Source organism: Pristiophorus japonicus, chromosome 24, assembly GCF_044704955.1.
Source record: "Pristiophorus japonicus isolate sPriJap1 chromosome 24, sPriJap1.hap1, whole genome shotgun sequence".
NCBI lineage: Eukaryota > Metazoa > Chordata > Chondrichthyes > Pristiophoridae > Pristiophorus > Pristiophorus japonicus.
The window spans coordinates 9505333-9521680 of NC_092000.1; the positions used below are offsets into that span (position 1 = coordinate 9505333).

Genomic DNA, 16348 nt, shown 5'->3' on the forward strand with positions numbered 1-16348 from the left:
GGTGGAAGATGCCTGTGGGTGGATTTTTTTAACGTGGGGTGGCCGTTGCACACCAGCCACCACACGGGCTTGGCAGAGCTAGGTCTTGGTCCAGTGGCAAGGGTTAACCAGGACGACTGGAGACCTGCTCTGCTGCATGGACCCAGTGCGCACACATATCGCAGTGTGGGCTGGGCCGTGCTGCCCCTGGGCCCTCGCCTCCTCTGGGCCCTGAACTCACGCCTCCCCTGGGCCTTGATCACGTCCCTCTACAGTCTCTCGCCGCTCCTTCGCCCCGACCTCGCCACTCCTGCTGTACCTGCCCACGCTCCAATCACCGACCTGGATCTTGGTGACATCACTCTTCACTGCGGTTGCTCTCCTGCTCCAGCACGTGCTGCTCCCTGGAGTGGTATAACGTCACGCTGCTCCTTCCGCTCCCCGGCCTTCTCCGATGGTGCTCGCAGGCCGGGGGCCGCGCAGACTGCTGGTGCAGCGTGGTTAACTGGTATCTCTTCGATAAGACCCATGTTTGTAGTGAATTTCCTTTTGGGACATGTAAGGATATAGATGTTTTTACATTTATTTGAATAATGTCACATCTGAGTAAAGTCATTGTTCAGGAAGAGATAAAAAGCAAAGGTTGCTGAGATAATATTGGAACTGGAAGAAGATACCATTGGAATAGGGAGATAACATTCAATCGCAGCAAGAATTATACCATGTAAGCTTGATTTTAAAATGCTACAAATGAAGAGATGCAAAGCAAGAGACAATTGGGAACTTTAGCTCCCATCAAGGAGAGGTACAATGAATGGCTTTGGATAAATAATTGCTCGCGATTTCCGGGGAGTTCTTTACATGTGAGCTTTCCAGATATCGGGCTGTGTGTAAGGATTATACAACAGGATAGCCATGGACTGGTGTGAATTTTAATCCTGGTTCTAGTCCACGCACCTCTCCCTCTCTGACCCTCTATCATTCTGCTTTACCCAACCTCGCTTCTCCCACAATGTGTTGTGAAGTCTTTGCTACAATGCTTCGGCTGTCTCTTGACGACTTGTGATTGTTCTCCTCAGGCGTGCTTTGTGAGATTAACGAAGATGACTGCGGCCTCTCTCCTGGCACCAACGTGCCCAAGTGTATGAATAACGGGACCTGTGTGGATCGAATCGGCGGCCACACCTGTAACTGCCCCCCAGGGTTCACCGGCGATCAGTGCGAAGGTGACATTAACGAGTGCCTGTCAAACCCGTGTAACCCACAGACGACCATCGACTGTGTCCAGCTGCCCAATGATTACCAGTGTGTGTGCAAACCCGGCTTCACAGGTCAGTGCGACAACTGTATCCCAGCATGACACTGATCATCATCTCTCCCGGTTATCCAGTGAAACACATTATGCTCGCGCTCGCGAGAGCCCTCTCTTGCCCCCACTCGCCCCCCGCTTGCCCTCTCTCGCGCGTGCCCTCTCTCACCCTCTCTTGCTTGCTTTCCCAATTACCTGTAATGTTGCTCACAATGAGCCAATTTTGCTCTCTTTCTCATTCTGATTTAGTCTCTTGAATATTCCCATATGTATGCTGCACGTGCTGGAGAGTGACGTCACCAAGGTCCAGGTTGGTGATTGGAGCGTGGGCAGGTACAGCAGGAGCGGTGAGGTCGGGGCGAAGGAGTAGCAAGAGTTCATAGAGGGATGTGATAAGGAGAGGCGTGAGTTCATGGCCAGGGGCCCAGGGGCAGCACGGGCCAGCCCACACTGCGATGTGTGTGCGCACTAGGTCCGTGCAGCAGAGCAGGTCTCCAGTCGTCTTGGGTAATCCATGTCACTGGACTAAGACCTAGCTCTGTCAAGCCCGTGTGGTGGCTGGTATGCAACGCTAAAAAAATCCAAGCACAGGCATTTTCCACCCTTCAGGACGTAGTTTGGGATCTGGAATATTAGGTCCTTCATTGAAACACCTGTGAACTTTTTTGACGTGGAAGCAAGTCATCCTCGACTCGAGGGACTGCCTATGGTGATGATGATGATATATGCTGTAATCCAGCCTCTCTTCATCTCTGTTTCTTCCTTTCCCCTGCTCACACCAGAGTTGTTTGCAATAATCCTGTCTCTCGCTGATATACACACACCTCGCACTCATACGCACTCACCCTTATTTCACAATTTATGCACCTACGCTCTAATACTTAGTCAGATGTCAAGTCGATATGAGTATTCAGACACATTTGTATAACCTAGGCAACATGTGACATTTTTAATCAATGTTTTTACACTCATACGCACTCATCTCTCGCACTCATCTCTCGCATTCTCTCTTGCGCGCACACATACTCGCTCTCACTCTCTCGCGCTCTTTCTCTCGCTCTCACTCTCTCGCGCTCTCTCTCTCGTGCTCTCTCTCTCGCTCTCACTCTCTCGCGCTCTCTCTCTCGTGCTCTCTCTCTCGCGCTCTCACTCACACATGCACTCACTCACACACACATGCTTCTTAATCCAATCTCTCTCTCTGACACATACTCGCTCTCGATGCTGACACTTTTTAAAGGGTTTTTACCTTACACATCTGCTGATGTCCAATCAGTTGCTCTTTGAAGGTTAAAAGCATCGGATTACCTGCCATGCAGCTGCGCTTGTGAACTCTGCCAGGTGTATCGGCTCCATTTCTGCTCAGTTTCTAACGAAGAATGATGACCATTGAGAATATAAAGGGAGGGCTGGGTGGCAGTTCACCAGAAGGCCACTCTCTCCAAACCAGAGCAGTGTACATAGAATTGCATAGAATTTACAGCACAGAAGCAGGCTACTCGGCCGGTATTTATGCTCCACACGAGACCCCCTCCCTCTCTTTACTTCATCTTCCCCAACCGACATATCCTCCTATTTCCCCTCATGTATTTATCTCTCGGCCCTTAAATGCATCTATGCTATTGTTGCGTGGTAGTGAGTTCCACATTCTCAGCATTTTCTGGGCTAAGAATTACTTATTGGGAGATACTAGTGATTATCTGATATTTACAGCCCCTAGTTTTGGACTCGCGGCCCCCACAAGTGGAAACATCTTCTCTACATCGACCCTTTCATATCGAACCCATTCATCATTTTAATGTCCTCTATCAGGTCACCCCTCAGCCTTTTGAGAGAGTATAGGAGCAGGGAGGTCTTGCTGCAGTTGTACAGGGCCTTGGTGAGACCACACCTTGAGTATTGTGTACAGTTTTGGTCTCCTAATCTGAGGAAGGACCTTCTTGCTATTGAGGGAATGCAGCGAAGGTTCACCAGACTGATTCCCGGGATTGCAGGACTGTCATATGAAGAAAGACTGGATCAACAAGGCTTATATTCACTGGAATTTCGAAGAATGAGAGGGGATCTCATAGAAGCATATAAAATTCTGACGGGATTGGACAGGTTAGATGCAGGAAGAATGTTCCCGATGTTGGGGAAGTCCAGAACCAGGAGTCACAGTCTAAGGATAAAGTCATTTAGGACCGAGATGAGGAGAAACTTCTTCACTCAGAGAATTGTGAACCTATGGAATTCTCTACCACAAAGTTGTTGAGGCTAGTTCGTTGGATATATTCAGAAGGGAGTTAGATGTGGTCCTTACGGCTAAAGGGATCAAGGGGTATGGAGAGAAAGCAGGAGTGGGGTATTGAAGTTGCATGATCAGCCATGATCATATTGAATCGTGGTGCAGGCTCGAAGGGCCGAATGACCTACTCCTGCACCTATATTTCTATGTTTCCCTTTTCTAGAGAAAAGAGCCCCAGTCTTTTCTGATAGTTATACCCTCTCAATTCTGGAATCATCCTTTTTTGCACCTTCTCCAGTGCCTCTATATCCCTTTTATAATATGGAGACCAGAACTGTGCGCAATACTCTGTGTGGTCTAACAAGTTTAACCTCTGCTTTTCAATTATATTCCTCTAGAAATCTGCTTTATTTGCACTTTTTCGAAGAACATAAGAAATAGGAGCATGATTCAGCCCCTCAAGCCTGCTCCGCCATTCAATAAGATCATGGCTGATCTCATCTTGGCCTCAACTCCACTTCCCCGCCCGCTCCCCATAACCCTTCACTCCCTTATCGTTCAAAAATCTGTCTATTTCCGCCTAAATATATTCAATGACCCAGCCACCACAGCTCTCTGGGGCAGAGAATTCCAAAGATTCACGAACCTCTGAGAGAAGAAATTCCTCCTCATCTCTGTTTTAAATGGGCGACTCATTATTCTGAAACTAGGCCCCCTAGATCTAGATTCCCCCACGAGGGGAAACATCCTCTCTGCATCGAACCGATCAAGCCCCCTCAGAATCTTATACGTTTCAATAAGATCACCTCTCCGTCTTCTAAACTATTGCTTTGTTGACCTGCGTTGCTGCTTCTAATGATTTGTCTACCTGGTGTAGAAGTGCCTTTATTGAAAACATTTGCCAACCTTCTTTGTTTGACTGACCCTGCAATGAGGCGACTTTACCTTAAAATGTGAGAATGTCATGTCATCACTTGCATGCGACGCTGTTGCAACAAATAATTCCGATGCAAGCTTGGCCCGGCTGCTCCTGCGATGAACGATGGTGACCTTTCAACCTCTACAAGCGCCCTTCGACCCCCAACCCCCGCGACAGTCCGGTTTATCCTGTGTGTTTTTCTTCTCTCTCCTCCCGTAGGCCGCCAGTGCCAAAGCGTCATCAACATGTGCGAGTCTCAGCCCTGTCAGAACGGGGGCCACTGCAAAATTACAGTCAACACGCCGCTCGGCTACACCTGCAAGTGTCAACCGGTGAGTGCCAAAAAAAACATAGAGATTGTGGTGGAAACAACAACAACGTTTATCTATAGAGCGCCTTCGATGTCGTAAAACGTCCCAAGGTGCTTCACAGCAGTGCTATAAGACAAAACAGATAAATTTGACACCAAGCCACATAAGGAGAAATGACAGCAGAAGACCAAAAGCTTGGTCAAAGAGATAGCGTCTTAAAGGAGGAAGGAGAGGTAGAGAGGTTTAGGCAGGGAGTTCCAGAGCTTGGGGCCCAGGCAACAGAAGGCACGGCCACCAATGGTTGAGCGATTATAATCAGGGATGCTCAAGAGCGCAGAATTAGAGGAGCGCAGACATCTCTCTCTCTGAAACTGTGCCCCCTAGTTCTCGATTCCCCCACGAGTGGCCACATCCTCTCTGCATCCACCTGCACTTTACTTTTCTTGATTCATTCTCAGCATGTGGGCGTCACTGGCAAGGCCGGCATTGATTGCCCATCTCTAGTTGCCCTGATTTGATACAACTGAGGGACTTGCCAGGCCACTTCAGAGTGCAGTTGAGAATCAACACATTGGTATGGGATTGGAGTCACTTTTAGTCTTAAAACGTGGGTAAGGACGACATGCATCCTCTCCTAAAATACATTGAACCAAGTGGGTTTTTAATGATAGTCGCACAGCTATATGGCCACTATTACTGATAGCAGCAGAAGAGAGGCAGGCAGTCGTGCTGAACGACCCCCTCGACCACCCTCTGCCTGGACCGGTTGATGGCCCCCTTGGCCAGGTCCAGGATGCAGTCCTTCGAGGAGGCCCTCCGACCTGCTCGCTCCCCTCCGCACAGGGTGCCCAAAGATCAGGAGTGTGGAACTGAAGTGCAACCAGAATTTGAGGAGCAGCCCCTTCAAATAATCAACAGCTCAACTATTTTAGTGTAAAACCATAAATCTAGTGCCCCCTTATTAACAGGGGGCACTAAAACCAACAATTAAACCAATTAACTTTTTGCCATAACTTAAATCAAATTAAAATTTGGTTGCTGGGGGTGATGATGCACTCCAGTCCCTCCGGCGCCCACCTCTCGCGGAAGGCCGCGAGCGTACCGGTGGACACCGCGTGCTCCATCTCCAGGGACACCCTGGCTCGGATGTAACCGCGGAAGAGAGGCAGGCAGTCGGGCTGAACAACCCCCTCGACTGCCCGCTGCCGGGACCGGCTGATGGCCCCCTTGGCCATGCCCAGGAGCAGTCCTACGAGGAGGTCCTCCGACCTGCCCGCTCCCCTCCGCACTGGGTGCCCAAAGATCAGGAGCGTGGGACTGAAGTGCAGCCAAAAATGGAGGAGCAGCCCCTTCAAATAATAAACAGCTCTGCTGCATGTGAACATACTCACAAGTGCTTACATTACAGGCAACGCGTCCAGTAACACAACCATTCCGCCACGCAGAGCTTGAACCGTTCCTCGATGACTTGGATGACAGCAAAGTCGAGGTTGTTAATACGCGTCTGTTTCTTCCCTTGCAGAGCTACACCGGGCCAAATTGCGAGCGCAGTATCCTGACCTGCCGAGAGCTGGCCTGCCAGAACAGCGAGCTGTGCGTGGACTCGCCCCTGGGAGCCCGCTGTACCTGTCCCCCAGGCTTCGCCGGCCTAGCCTGCCACCTCCCCGCCACCACTGCCACCGACCACAACAGCACGAACACCTGCGGCAGCCAGCCCTGCCGCAACGGCGGCGCCTGCAAGCCCGGCCGCCAGCCCCCCTTCTACCAGTGCCTGTGCCCCAAGGAGTTTGGCGGGCGGCACTGCGAGCTGCTGCGGTGGTACACCCCGCCCATCGAGCCGGCCTGCCCCGTCCATGAATGCCGCAGCCGGGCGGGCGACGGCTACTGTGACCGGGATTGCAACACCCACGCCTGCCAGTGGGACAGCGGCGACTGCTCGCTCTCCGTCGACGACCCCTGGAGGGAGTGCAGCTTCCAGCAGTGCTGGCGCTACTTCAACAACAACGTCTGCGACGAGTTCTGCAACTCCCGCGAGTGCCTGTACGACAACTTCGACTGTCAGAACCAAGAGCGGACCTGCAAGTAAGTCCAGACGGCGCGCTGCACGGCCACCTGGGACCGGTCAGCCGGTTAGAATAGGGGTTGAAGAAAGAAAGATTCGTATTTATGTAGCGCCTTTCATGACCACCGGATGTCATAAAGCACTTTACAGCCAATTATCGATAAGAGGTTACGGGGAGCGGGCGGGGAAGTGGAGCTGAGTCCATGATCGGATCAGCCATGATCGTATTAAATGGCAGAGCAGGCTCGAGGGGCCGTATGGCCTACTCCTGCTCCTATTTCTTATGTTCTTATGAAGTACTTTTTGAAGTGTAGTCACTGTTGTAATGTGTGAAATACGGCATCCAATTTGTGCACAGCAAGCTCCCACAAACAGCAACGTGATAATGACAAGTTAATCTGTTTTAGTGATGTTGGTTGAGGGATAAATATTGGCCAGGACACCGGGGAGAACTCCCCTGCTCTGCTTCGAAATAGTGCCATGATGTTTCCACTTGTGGGAAGAGTATAAAACTAGGGGCCACAAATATAAGATAGTCACTAATAACTCCAATAAGGAGTTCGGGATAAACTTATTTTACCCAGAGAGTGGTGAGAATGTGGAACTCGCCACCACAGGGGGTGGTTGAGGCGAATAGTATCGATGTATTTATTCCCTCAGTCGCCTCATCTTAATCTTTGCCTGCGGCCCTGTAAAGGTTTGTTTGAAGTGTGACATAAATGGCAGCGGCTGTTCAATGTGGCTGACTGCAAAGCTGATTAGATCCCACAGCAGAACCCGCAGAAAGCCAACAGCCTGATCGGACCTAAGCACCGGGACAAATTAAATATGTTTTTACTGTGCAGCAGTTTGGTAATTTTCACAACACTGTGGGTGCATTTGCCCTGGAAACGACTGACTCAAGAAGTAACTTTGTGGATCTCATTAAAATTCATTGTAGATTTCAGACTAGCTTGGAGTAACTTAGAGAACAGGAAAAAAAGAAAGGAAGACTTGCTTTTATATAGCGCCTTTCACAATCACCAGACTTCTCAAAGTGCTTTACAGCCAATGAAGTACTTTTTGGAGTGTAGTCACTGTTGTAATCTGGTTAAGCCAGTCTAACGTCCCACTGGCTGCAGCTTTGAAACCCAGGTCACTTAATTCTCTCTCCTCTCTCAGTCTGTATATCTTTCTCTCTTTCTCGCTGTTACTCTCTCAAATTAACCAGAATGTGACACTGCTCCACAGCCTGGGTCTAAACCCGGTGCTCTCTGACTATTGTTGTGCTTAACTGTTGTCCTATTGCATTCTCAAGCACACTGTAATTGCACGATGTGATGATGGCCCATCCCGGCTCTTCAAGTCTTCTCCTCTGGTTATGTTCACCTTTTTATAATTTGCTACTTCACGCACTTCGGAAGCTATTTTCTCACCTAGTTTCTTTTGTTTTCTCCCCTTCTCCTGAACACACTCTTGCGCGTACACACAGATAGACTCACTCACTGAGGCGAGCACACACAGACTCACTCACTCACTCACTCACCTGAGGCACGTGCACTCCTGGGCACACACACACTCACTCACTCACTCACTCAGGCGCACACACCCACATATAAATCACTCCCTGACCTCTCTCTGTGTTGATCTTGCTATTAGGATGTGGCTAACCGCGGTTGTCATACGGTTGACCCCAGGACGTGCCTCCCCCATAGATTAGACGTCGAGGCAGTAAAGGGGACGTGTTAGATTGAAGGCAGCTGCATCTTAGCAGAAGAACGATAAGGGAGTTGAAGGTTACGAGGAGGGGGCAGGGAAGTGGAGTTGAGGCCAAGATCAGATCAGCCATGATATTAAATGGCGGAGCAGGCGCAAGGGGCCGAATGGCCGACTCCTGCTCCTATTTCTTATATTCTTATGTAATAATACATCCCGCATTGCATGGTACAACGCGCTTGTCCTTAGTGCGTCATCCATAAGCAATGCCACAGGAGATCTGCTCATCACACCAGCCTGGACATCCTCAGTAACCCCCTGCACGTGTTTTTTTTTTTGATGCCAGCCCATTTTACGAGAAGTACTGTGCCGATCACTACGCCGACAAGCACTGCGACCAAGGCTGCAACAACGAGGAGTGCGGCTGGGACGGCCTGGACTGCGCCCCCGACGTGCCGGAGCGGCTGGCCGAGGGGACCCTCATCGTCATCATCCTGCTGCCACCCGACGAGCTGCTGAAGAGCAGCACCAACTTCCTGCAGAAGCTGGGCTCCATCCTGCGCGCCACCCTGCGCTTCAAGCTGGACAGCAGCGGGCAGTACATGATCTACCCGTACTACGGCAGCGGCTCGCGGCTCAAGAAGCGCTCGGTGGCGCTGGGCAGGGTGCCGCGGGAGCTCGGACAGGAAATCATCGGGTAAGAGATTTCGGCAGTCCCACTTGGCGTGGCTGGCGCTTAGATTCCCCGCCTCCCCCCCTGTTCAAGGGTACCCAAAGTAGATGCAGCAAGCAATTAAGAAAGCAGATTAAAAGTTGGCCTTTATTGCAATAAGATTTGTGTACAAGAGTAAAGTCGCCTTATTGCAATTATATCGGGCCCTGGTGAGACCACACCTGGAGTATTGTGTACAGTTCTGGTCTCCTTATCCAAGGAAGGATATATTTGCCATAGAGGGAATGCAACAAAGGTTCACCAGACTGATTCCTGGGATGGGGGGATTGTCCTATGAGGAAAGATTGAGTAGACTAGGCCTATATTCTCTGGAGTTTAGAGGAATGAGAGGTGATCTCATTGAAACATACAACATTCTTACAGGGCTTGACAGGGTAGATGCAGGGAGGATGTTTCCCCCGGGCTGGGGAGTCTATAACCAGAGGTCACAGTCTCAGAATAAGGGGTCAGCCATTTAGGACTGAGATGAGGAGACGTTTCTTCACTGGGGTAGAGAATTCCAAAGATTCACCGCACTCAGAGGGCTGTGGAGGCTCAGTCATTGAGTATATTCAAGTCAGAGATCGATAGATGTTTGGATATTAAGGTAATCAAAGGATATGGGGATAGTGCAGGATAATGGGTTTGAGTTTGAAGATCAGTCATGATCTTATTGGGTAGCAGAGCAGACTACTGCTCCTAATTGTTATGTTCTTATGTACAGAGGGTTGGTAGAGATGGAGAAAGTTGCAAGGTCACAGAAATACCAGGTGGAGAGCAATCAGGTTTGGGGCGGGGCTGTGGAGTGGAGAGGGCGGGGCTGTGGAGTGGAGAGGGCGGGGCTGTGGAGTGGAGAGGGCGGGGCTGTGGAGTGGAGAGGGCGGGGCTGTGGAGCAGAGGGGCTGTGGAGCGGAGGGGGCGTGGCTATGGAGCGGAGGGGGGGTCGGGGCTGTGGAGCGGAGGGCTAGGTAGAGCATAAATGGGCTCCAGTTAGAGGAACAGTCCCAGAGGACATGAATATACCAGACAGGAGATGGTCAGAGGACACCGAGCGACCACACCTTATCCCGTGTTTAACTTTTTCTGAATTAATTTATTGTTTGATCTGACCCATTACCTGTGGTCCAGTCTGAGGTTGTGCTCTGTCTCGGCAGGTCAAAGGTGAATCTGGAGATTGATAATCGGCTGTGCCTCCAAGGAGCAGGTGAATGTTTCCCAACAGCAGAGAGTGCGGCTTCCTACATTGGTGCCTTGTCTGCGGTTGGCAACCTGCACTTCCCTTATCCCATCAAGGGTGTCCACAGTAAGTGTCTCTCTCTCTCTCTCTCTAATAACTTGAAAATCTGAGTACAACCGAAATCCTTCCTTCAAATTGCCTTTGATTGAAATTCAGCACGTGGCTCCATCTCTGTCTTATTGGGGAAATGGCTAATTCTGAGACGGTTGACCAGGTTGGTACTTGAGACAAGTGTAATGAATTATAAGTCAGTGCAGTGACTGTACTTTCACAGTGTTCATTAACAGGACACTGTACAGTGGGATTTATAAATCACAGCTCCCTGTGTGTCTGGTTTATCTGAATGTGGCACATGAACCTATTACAAAAAGACCACTCGGACCATCAAGTGCTCTCCTTCCATGGGTGATGCACAGCTGCCTCAATGATGGGCTCCTCCCACCCACTCAACAACTCTACGCTTTCTTCCTAATCCACACGTCAATTAAACAGAACTGCTCAGTACCTCTCCAAACCTCAGTCCCTAACAATCCTTTTCAAACTGTCAATTGACCCAGAATTAACTCCATTTTGTGGTTTTCATCTATCCTCAATAATGCCCCTTCAGGGAAGGAAATCTGCCATCCTTACCCGGTCTGAGCCTATATGTGACTCCAGACCCACAGCAATGTGGTAGGCTCTTAACTGCCCTCTGAAATGGCCCAGCGAGACACTCAGTTATATAAGGTGGCTCACCACCACCTTCTCAAGGGCAATTAGGGATGGGCAATATATGCCGGCCTTGCCAGCGACACCCACAACCCGTGAATCAATTTTAAGAAACTATCATGTACCCCATGAGAAAGGAACTAATTCTTCAAGTCCTTGCTCGGGGCTTGTTGATTTTGGTGCTGAATATAGGGGCGGGGCTTGTACACAATTGTTTACGGTACCGTGGTCTCGGTAACCCTATCATTTTGTCTCCGAGCGACAATCTAATTCGCTTATTATAGCCCGTCTGTGAATCATGCGTCCATATTGTCTGCCGTGAGGCCACTACAGCCTCCAATCAGCGATATTTATAGCTGCTCTTTTTTAAAAGGCATCATTTTCATTTCATCGAGAGTCTGAATGTGACAAACAGCAGAGTGCAAGTGGTTATAATTTAATCAAGAAGTTCAGATAACCGCCACGAACCACTGGGGACCTCGCGTGGTGGTTTGTGGCATCGTCTGATGTACTGGGCTAAGTGACTGTCTCGATGCTGGCTCGCGCACCCCTTCCCCGCAGCTTGTCACTGCGATGAATATTCTGCTTTACCCCAGCCCGCTCTCACGCTTCTTTTGTGTCTTTTTCCCCTCCCTCCCCACCCAGGCGAGCATTTATCACCGCCGCCGCCCCCCATGAACCTCCTGCCGCTGATGATCGTCGCCGCGGTGATTCTCACGGTCATTCTGATCCTCGGGGTGCTGGTGGCCCGACGCAAGCGGGAGCAGAGCTTGTTGTGGTTCCCCGAGGGCTTCACCCTCAAGAAGGACAGCAGCAACAAGAACAGGCGGGAGCCCGTGGGGCAGGACGCACTGGGGATGAAGTAAGGATCGCAGGTCGTAATTACTGGGCCTCGGCAAAGTTACCACAGAGGCTCCTTTACTGCGATCATCCCTGGCACTCATTTTAGTTACTGAGACCGCTAGTAGGTGCAGCACATAGTGCGGGGCAGCATCAAGGTTACAGAGAGCAGTAGCTAAAACGAGGTACATCAAGATGTCGCGAGGTGGCCCCTGTAATGTATTTGCTTCATGGGTTCTTTGCTTAAGAATTCATAGCAACACATTGCTGTTAAGAACTAGTTGGTTTATTAGCAACGGTTTAACAATCACATTACACATTCCCAGTTCATCCACCAAGCTCACAACTGCACACATCATCACGGATCCCCCGAACCCAACTGGCTGGGGTTTTATTGAGTCTTGTGAACATCATGTGACTGGATAAGCCACGTCCAACTCAACAGCTCTACAACTATTTTGGATAGAACTTTAAATCAAGTGCCCCCTTTTAGTAACGGCACGAGAACCCACAAATTTCCAAATCAACTGGGAACCTTGCCAAATCAAATTAAAATCCTGATCCCGGGGTTGGTGATGCTCTCCAGTCCCTCCGGCGCCCACCTCTCGCGGTAGGCTGCGAGCGTTCCAGTGGACACGGTGTGCTCCATCTCCAGGGACACCCGGGCGCGAACGTAGCCGCAGAAGAGAGTCAGGCAGTCGGGCTGAACGACCCCCTCGACCGCCCGCTGCCTGGACCATTCAACAGCTCTACAAACCTCTGAGCATACACTCAGGTGCATGCATTGCAGCCCCTAATTTTGAGTTTTAAAAGTTAGGGAGATGAGCTGACCCCTAAACATGAGTTTTGAAAGCTACGGCGGTGAATTCACAATTTTTAGGTCCGTAGAAAGGTTAAGCGAGAGTTAGAGTTGGATTAAATCTTGATTTCAGCACTGTGCGGGTACAGGAAGGAGCCAGAGTGTGATGGCATATTTAGCGCTTGGGAGGAATGAAAGAGAAAAGTTCAGAGAAACATTGATTAGCAAAGTCATATGGTAAAATGGACATGAGACAAGTTGTTATTTAAGTCGCACTAACCGAGTGACTCTTGTGGCCATTTTGTACCCAGAGTTTGTGTCAATAGTGATCTGTTGCATCTTAACCAAGCAAATGTGCAATTACAGGAAGATGTGATTGCACTAGAGAGGGTACAGAGGAGATTTAAGAGGATGTTGCCTGGATTGGAGAATTTTAGCTATGAGGAAAGATTGGATAGGCTGGGTTTGTTTTTTTGGAACAGAGGAGGCTGAAGGAAGACCTTATTAAGATGTATAAAATTACGTGACTGGCTAAGCCACTCCCAATTCAACAGCTCTACAACTATTTTGGTAGAACGTTAATTCAAGTGTCCCCTTTTGTAAGAGCACAAAAAACACAAATTAACTAACAAACATTAAAGGGAACCTTGACAAATCAAATCAACAGCTCTACAACTATTTTGAGTAGAAACTTTAAATCAAGTGCCTGGAACAGCTCCACAATTATTTTTGGGAACCTATAAATCAAGTGCCCCCTTGTTAACGGAGAGTACTAAAACTGGCAAATTAAACAAATTAACTTTTAAACTTTAATGATCAAATTAAAATTTGGTTGCGGGGGTGATGATGCATTCCAGTCCCTCCGGTGCCCACCTCTCGCGGAAGGCCGCGAGTGTACCGGTGGACACCGTGTTCAACAGCTCTACAAACCTGTGAGCATACTCACAGCTGCATACATGACAGTGCGTGCCTTTAGATTTTTGGTTATGGGCACTGGCTTCCACTGAGAACCTGACACAGCTTCGCAGTGCGGTCTCGTGTACACTGCGGCTGCGATCATTTCTAAGAGTCTTTTTCTGGCCCCACGGGACTCGACGGCAGGAGACCTACTTTCATGGGGCAGTTTCACAGCTGACGTCCTAATGTTTCTCACCAGGCACATCTCCAAATCCATGGTGGAGGAGGGTCTGATCAGCGAGCGGGACCTCCAGACCGAACAGTGGCTGGACACAGAGTGCCCCGAGGCAAAGCGTCTCAAGGTGAGAACTCTCTCCATTTCCTTACACTTTGCGAGTTCCTCATCACCACAACTTTCTCCACCCCTGCAGGACTCCGCAGTCTCAGTCGGGTGTTACCCAGATAGTGAGGCCTGGCCTTTTCGCTGACTTTGAACGCCCTTTCAGCTCTCGGACCTAGCTTCCTTTCCAGCCTAGACTGATGGGGCCAAATTTTCTCTGTCTCCCTCTCTCTCTGCTGGTCATAATCCTATATGAAATGTGATTCAGTCTCAATTCATTTTGAGGCAGCAATAATTGGTGCCTGTAATGTATTTGCTTTGTGGATTCTTTGCTTAAGAATTCATAGAAACACATTGCTACGAAGAACTAGTTGGTTTATTAGCAAAAGGTTTAACAATCACACTACACATTACCAGTTCATCCACCAGGCTCACAACCACTTGCTTCATCGTGGATCCCCTGAACCCAACTGGCTGGGGTCTTATTTGTGAAGATCACAAGACTGGCTAAGCTACTCCCAACTCAACAGCTCTACAACTATTTTTGTAAAATGAAAGTAATTTGCCCAACGTTGGGCTCGAACCCACGACTCTGAGATTAAGAGCCTCATGCTGTATCAACTGAGCTAGCCGAGCTTAGAAATGTGACCCCGACATGATTTGAACATTCAGTCTTCTGATCTGGAGTCAGACGCGCCACCATTGTGCCAAGAGGTCGCTCTACAAACCCGTGTGCATCCTCACAGGTGCATACATTACTGCACCCTGGTTGCTGTGGGAAATGTATCGCTTGTGCAGTCAGTACCACTCTTTTAAGGCTGGTGTTGACATACTTTGTTGGGCAAAGTAGAGGGAACTTTATACTGTCCTACATCTGCTGCACCTCTAGTTCCCTTTACCCTGTCATCATCGCTACAGCTTCTAGTTATTGGTCAAACCCCACTCATACTGGGCTGGTGGCAGTGGACAAGGTGCATTGTTAGCCCGTGTGTAGGCATCTGCTTCACCTGGCCTAGGAGCGACTGGTACTTTAACTGGATACAGTTTGGAAATCTCACCCACTCTCTCCTCACTTCTGTACTTTTGAATTAATCTGAAAAAGCGCTGCTGAAGCCCTCATCCAGGCTTTTGTTACCTCTAAACTTGACTATTCCAACACACCCTTGGTTGCCTCCCACATTCTACCCTACGTAAACTAGAGGTGATCCGAAACTCGGCAGCCCGTGTCCTAACTCACACCAAGTCCCGCTCACCCATCACCCCCTGTGCTCGCTGACCTACATTGGCTTCCGGTTAAGGAGCGCCTCAGTTTCAAAATTTTCACTCTGGTTTTCAAATCCCTCCATGGCCCTCGCCCCTCCCTATCTCTGTAATCTCCTCCAGCCCCACAACCCCCCGAGATGTCAGCACTCTAATTCAGCCCTCCCTCAGCATCTCTGATTATAATCGCTCAACCATCGGTGGCCGTGCCTTCTGTTGCCTGGGCCCCAAGCTCTGGAACTCCCTCCCTAAACCTCCCCGCCTCTCTACCTCTCTTTCCGCCTTCAAGATGCTCCTTAAAACATTCTTCTTTGACCGAGCTTTTGGTCACCTGCCCTAATTTCTCCTTATGCAGCTCGGTGTCAAGTTTTTATCGCATAATACTCCTGTGAAGCACCTTGGGACGTTTCACTCCAGTAAAGGCGCTATATAAATCTAAGTTGTTGCAAGATGTTTGCTAGCATTGCGGCATCCACTTGAGGCAGGTTAAGCTCTGATGTGTTATTTGTTTTTGAAACCATTTTTCTTTTACAATTTCCCTGCCTCTCTCTCTTCTCCCAGCCCTGGGCTCCATTGCTGGTGCTCTGTCACAGGCCTGTGGCAACGCTGCTAGAATATAGAAACATAGAAAATAGATTCAGGAGTAGGCCATTCGGCCCTTCGAGCCTGCACCACCATTCAATAAGATCATGGCTGATTATTCACCTCAGTACCCCTTTCCTGCTTTCTCTCCATACCCCTTGATCCCTTTAGCCATAAGGGCCATATCTAACTCCCTCTTGAATATATACAATGAACTGGCATCAACAACTCTCTGCAGTAGGGAATTCCACAGGTTAACAACTCTCTGAGTGAAGAAGTTTCTCCTCATCTCAGTTCTAAATGCTTTACCCCTTATCCTTAGACTGTGTCTCCTGGTTCTGGACTTCCCCAACATCGGGAACATTCTTCCTGCATCTAACCTGTCCAGTCCCGTCAGAATTTAATATGTTTCTATGAGATCCCCTCTCATCCTTCTAAACTCCAGTGAATACAGGCCCAGACGATTCAGTC

General features: G+C 49.4%; 1 protein-coding gene across 1 annotated transcript in view; it reads left to right on the top strand.

Moving 5' to 3' along the window:
• Positions 1-16348, top strand: part of notch3 (notch receptor 3) — a 182123-nt gene that overhangs the window by 149845 nt on the left and 15930 nt on the right. The window contains exons 23-29 of the mRNA XM_070867215.1: positions 1059-1310; positions 4654-4766; positions 6268-6827; positions 8849-9199; positions 10369-10517; positions 11805-12021; positions 13955-14057. Of these exons, the coding sequence (XP_070723316.1) occupies positions 1059-1310; positions 4654-4766; positions 6268-6827; positions 8849-9199; positions 10369-10517; positions 11805-12021; positions 13955-14057 (1745 nt within the window). The remainder of the gene's footprint in view (positions 1-1058; positions 1311-4653; positions 4767-6267; positions 6828-8848; positions 9200-10368; positions 10518-11804; positions 12022-13954; positions 14058-16348) is intronic.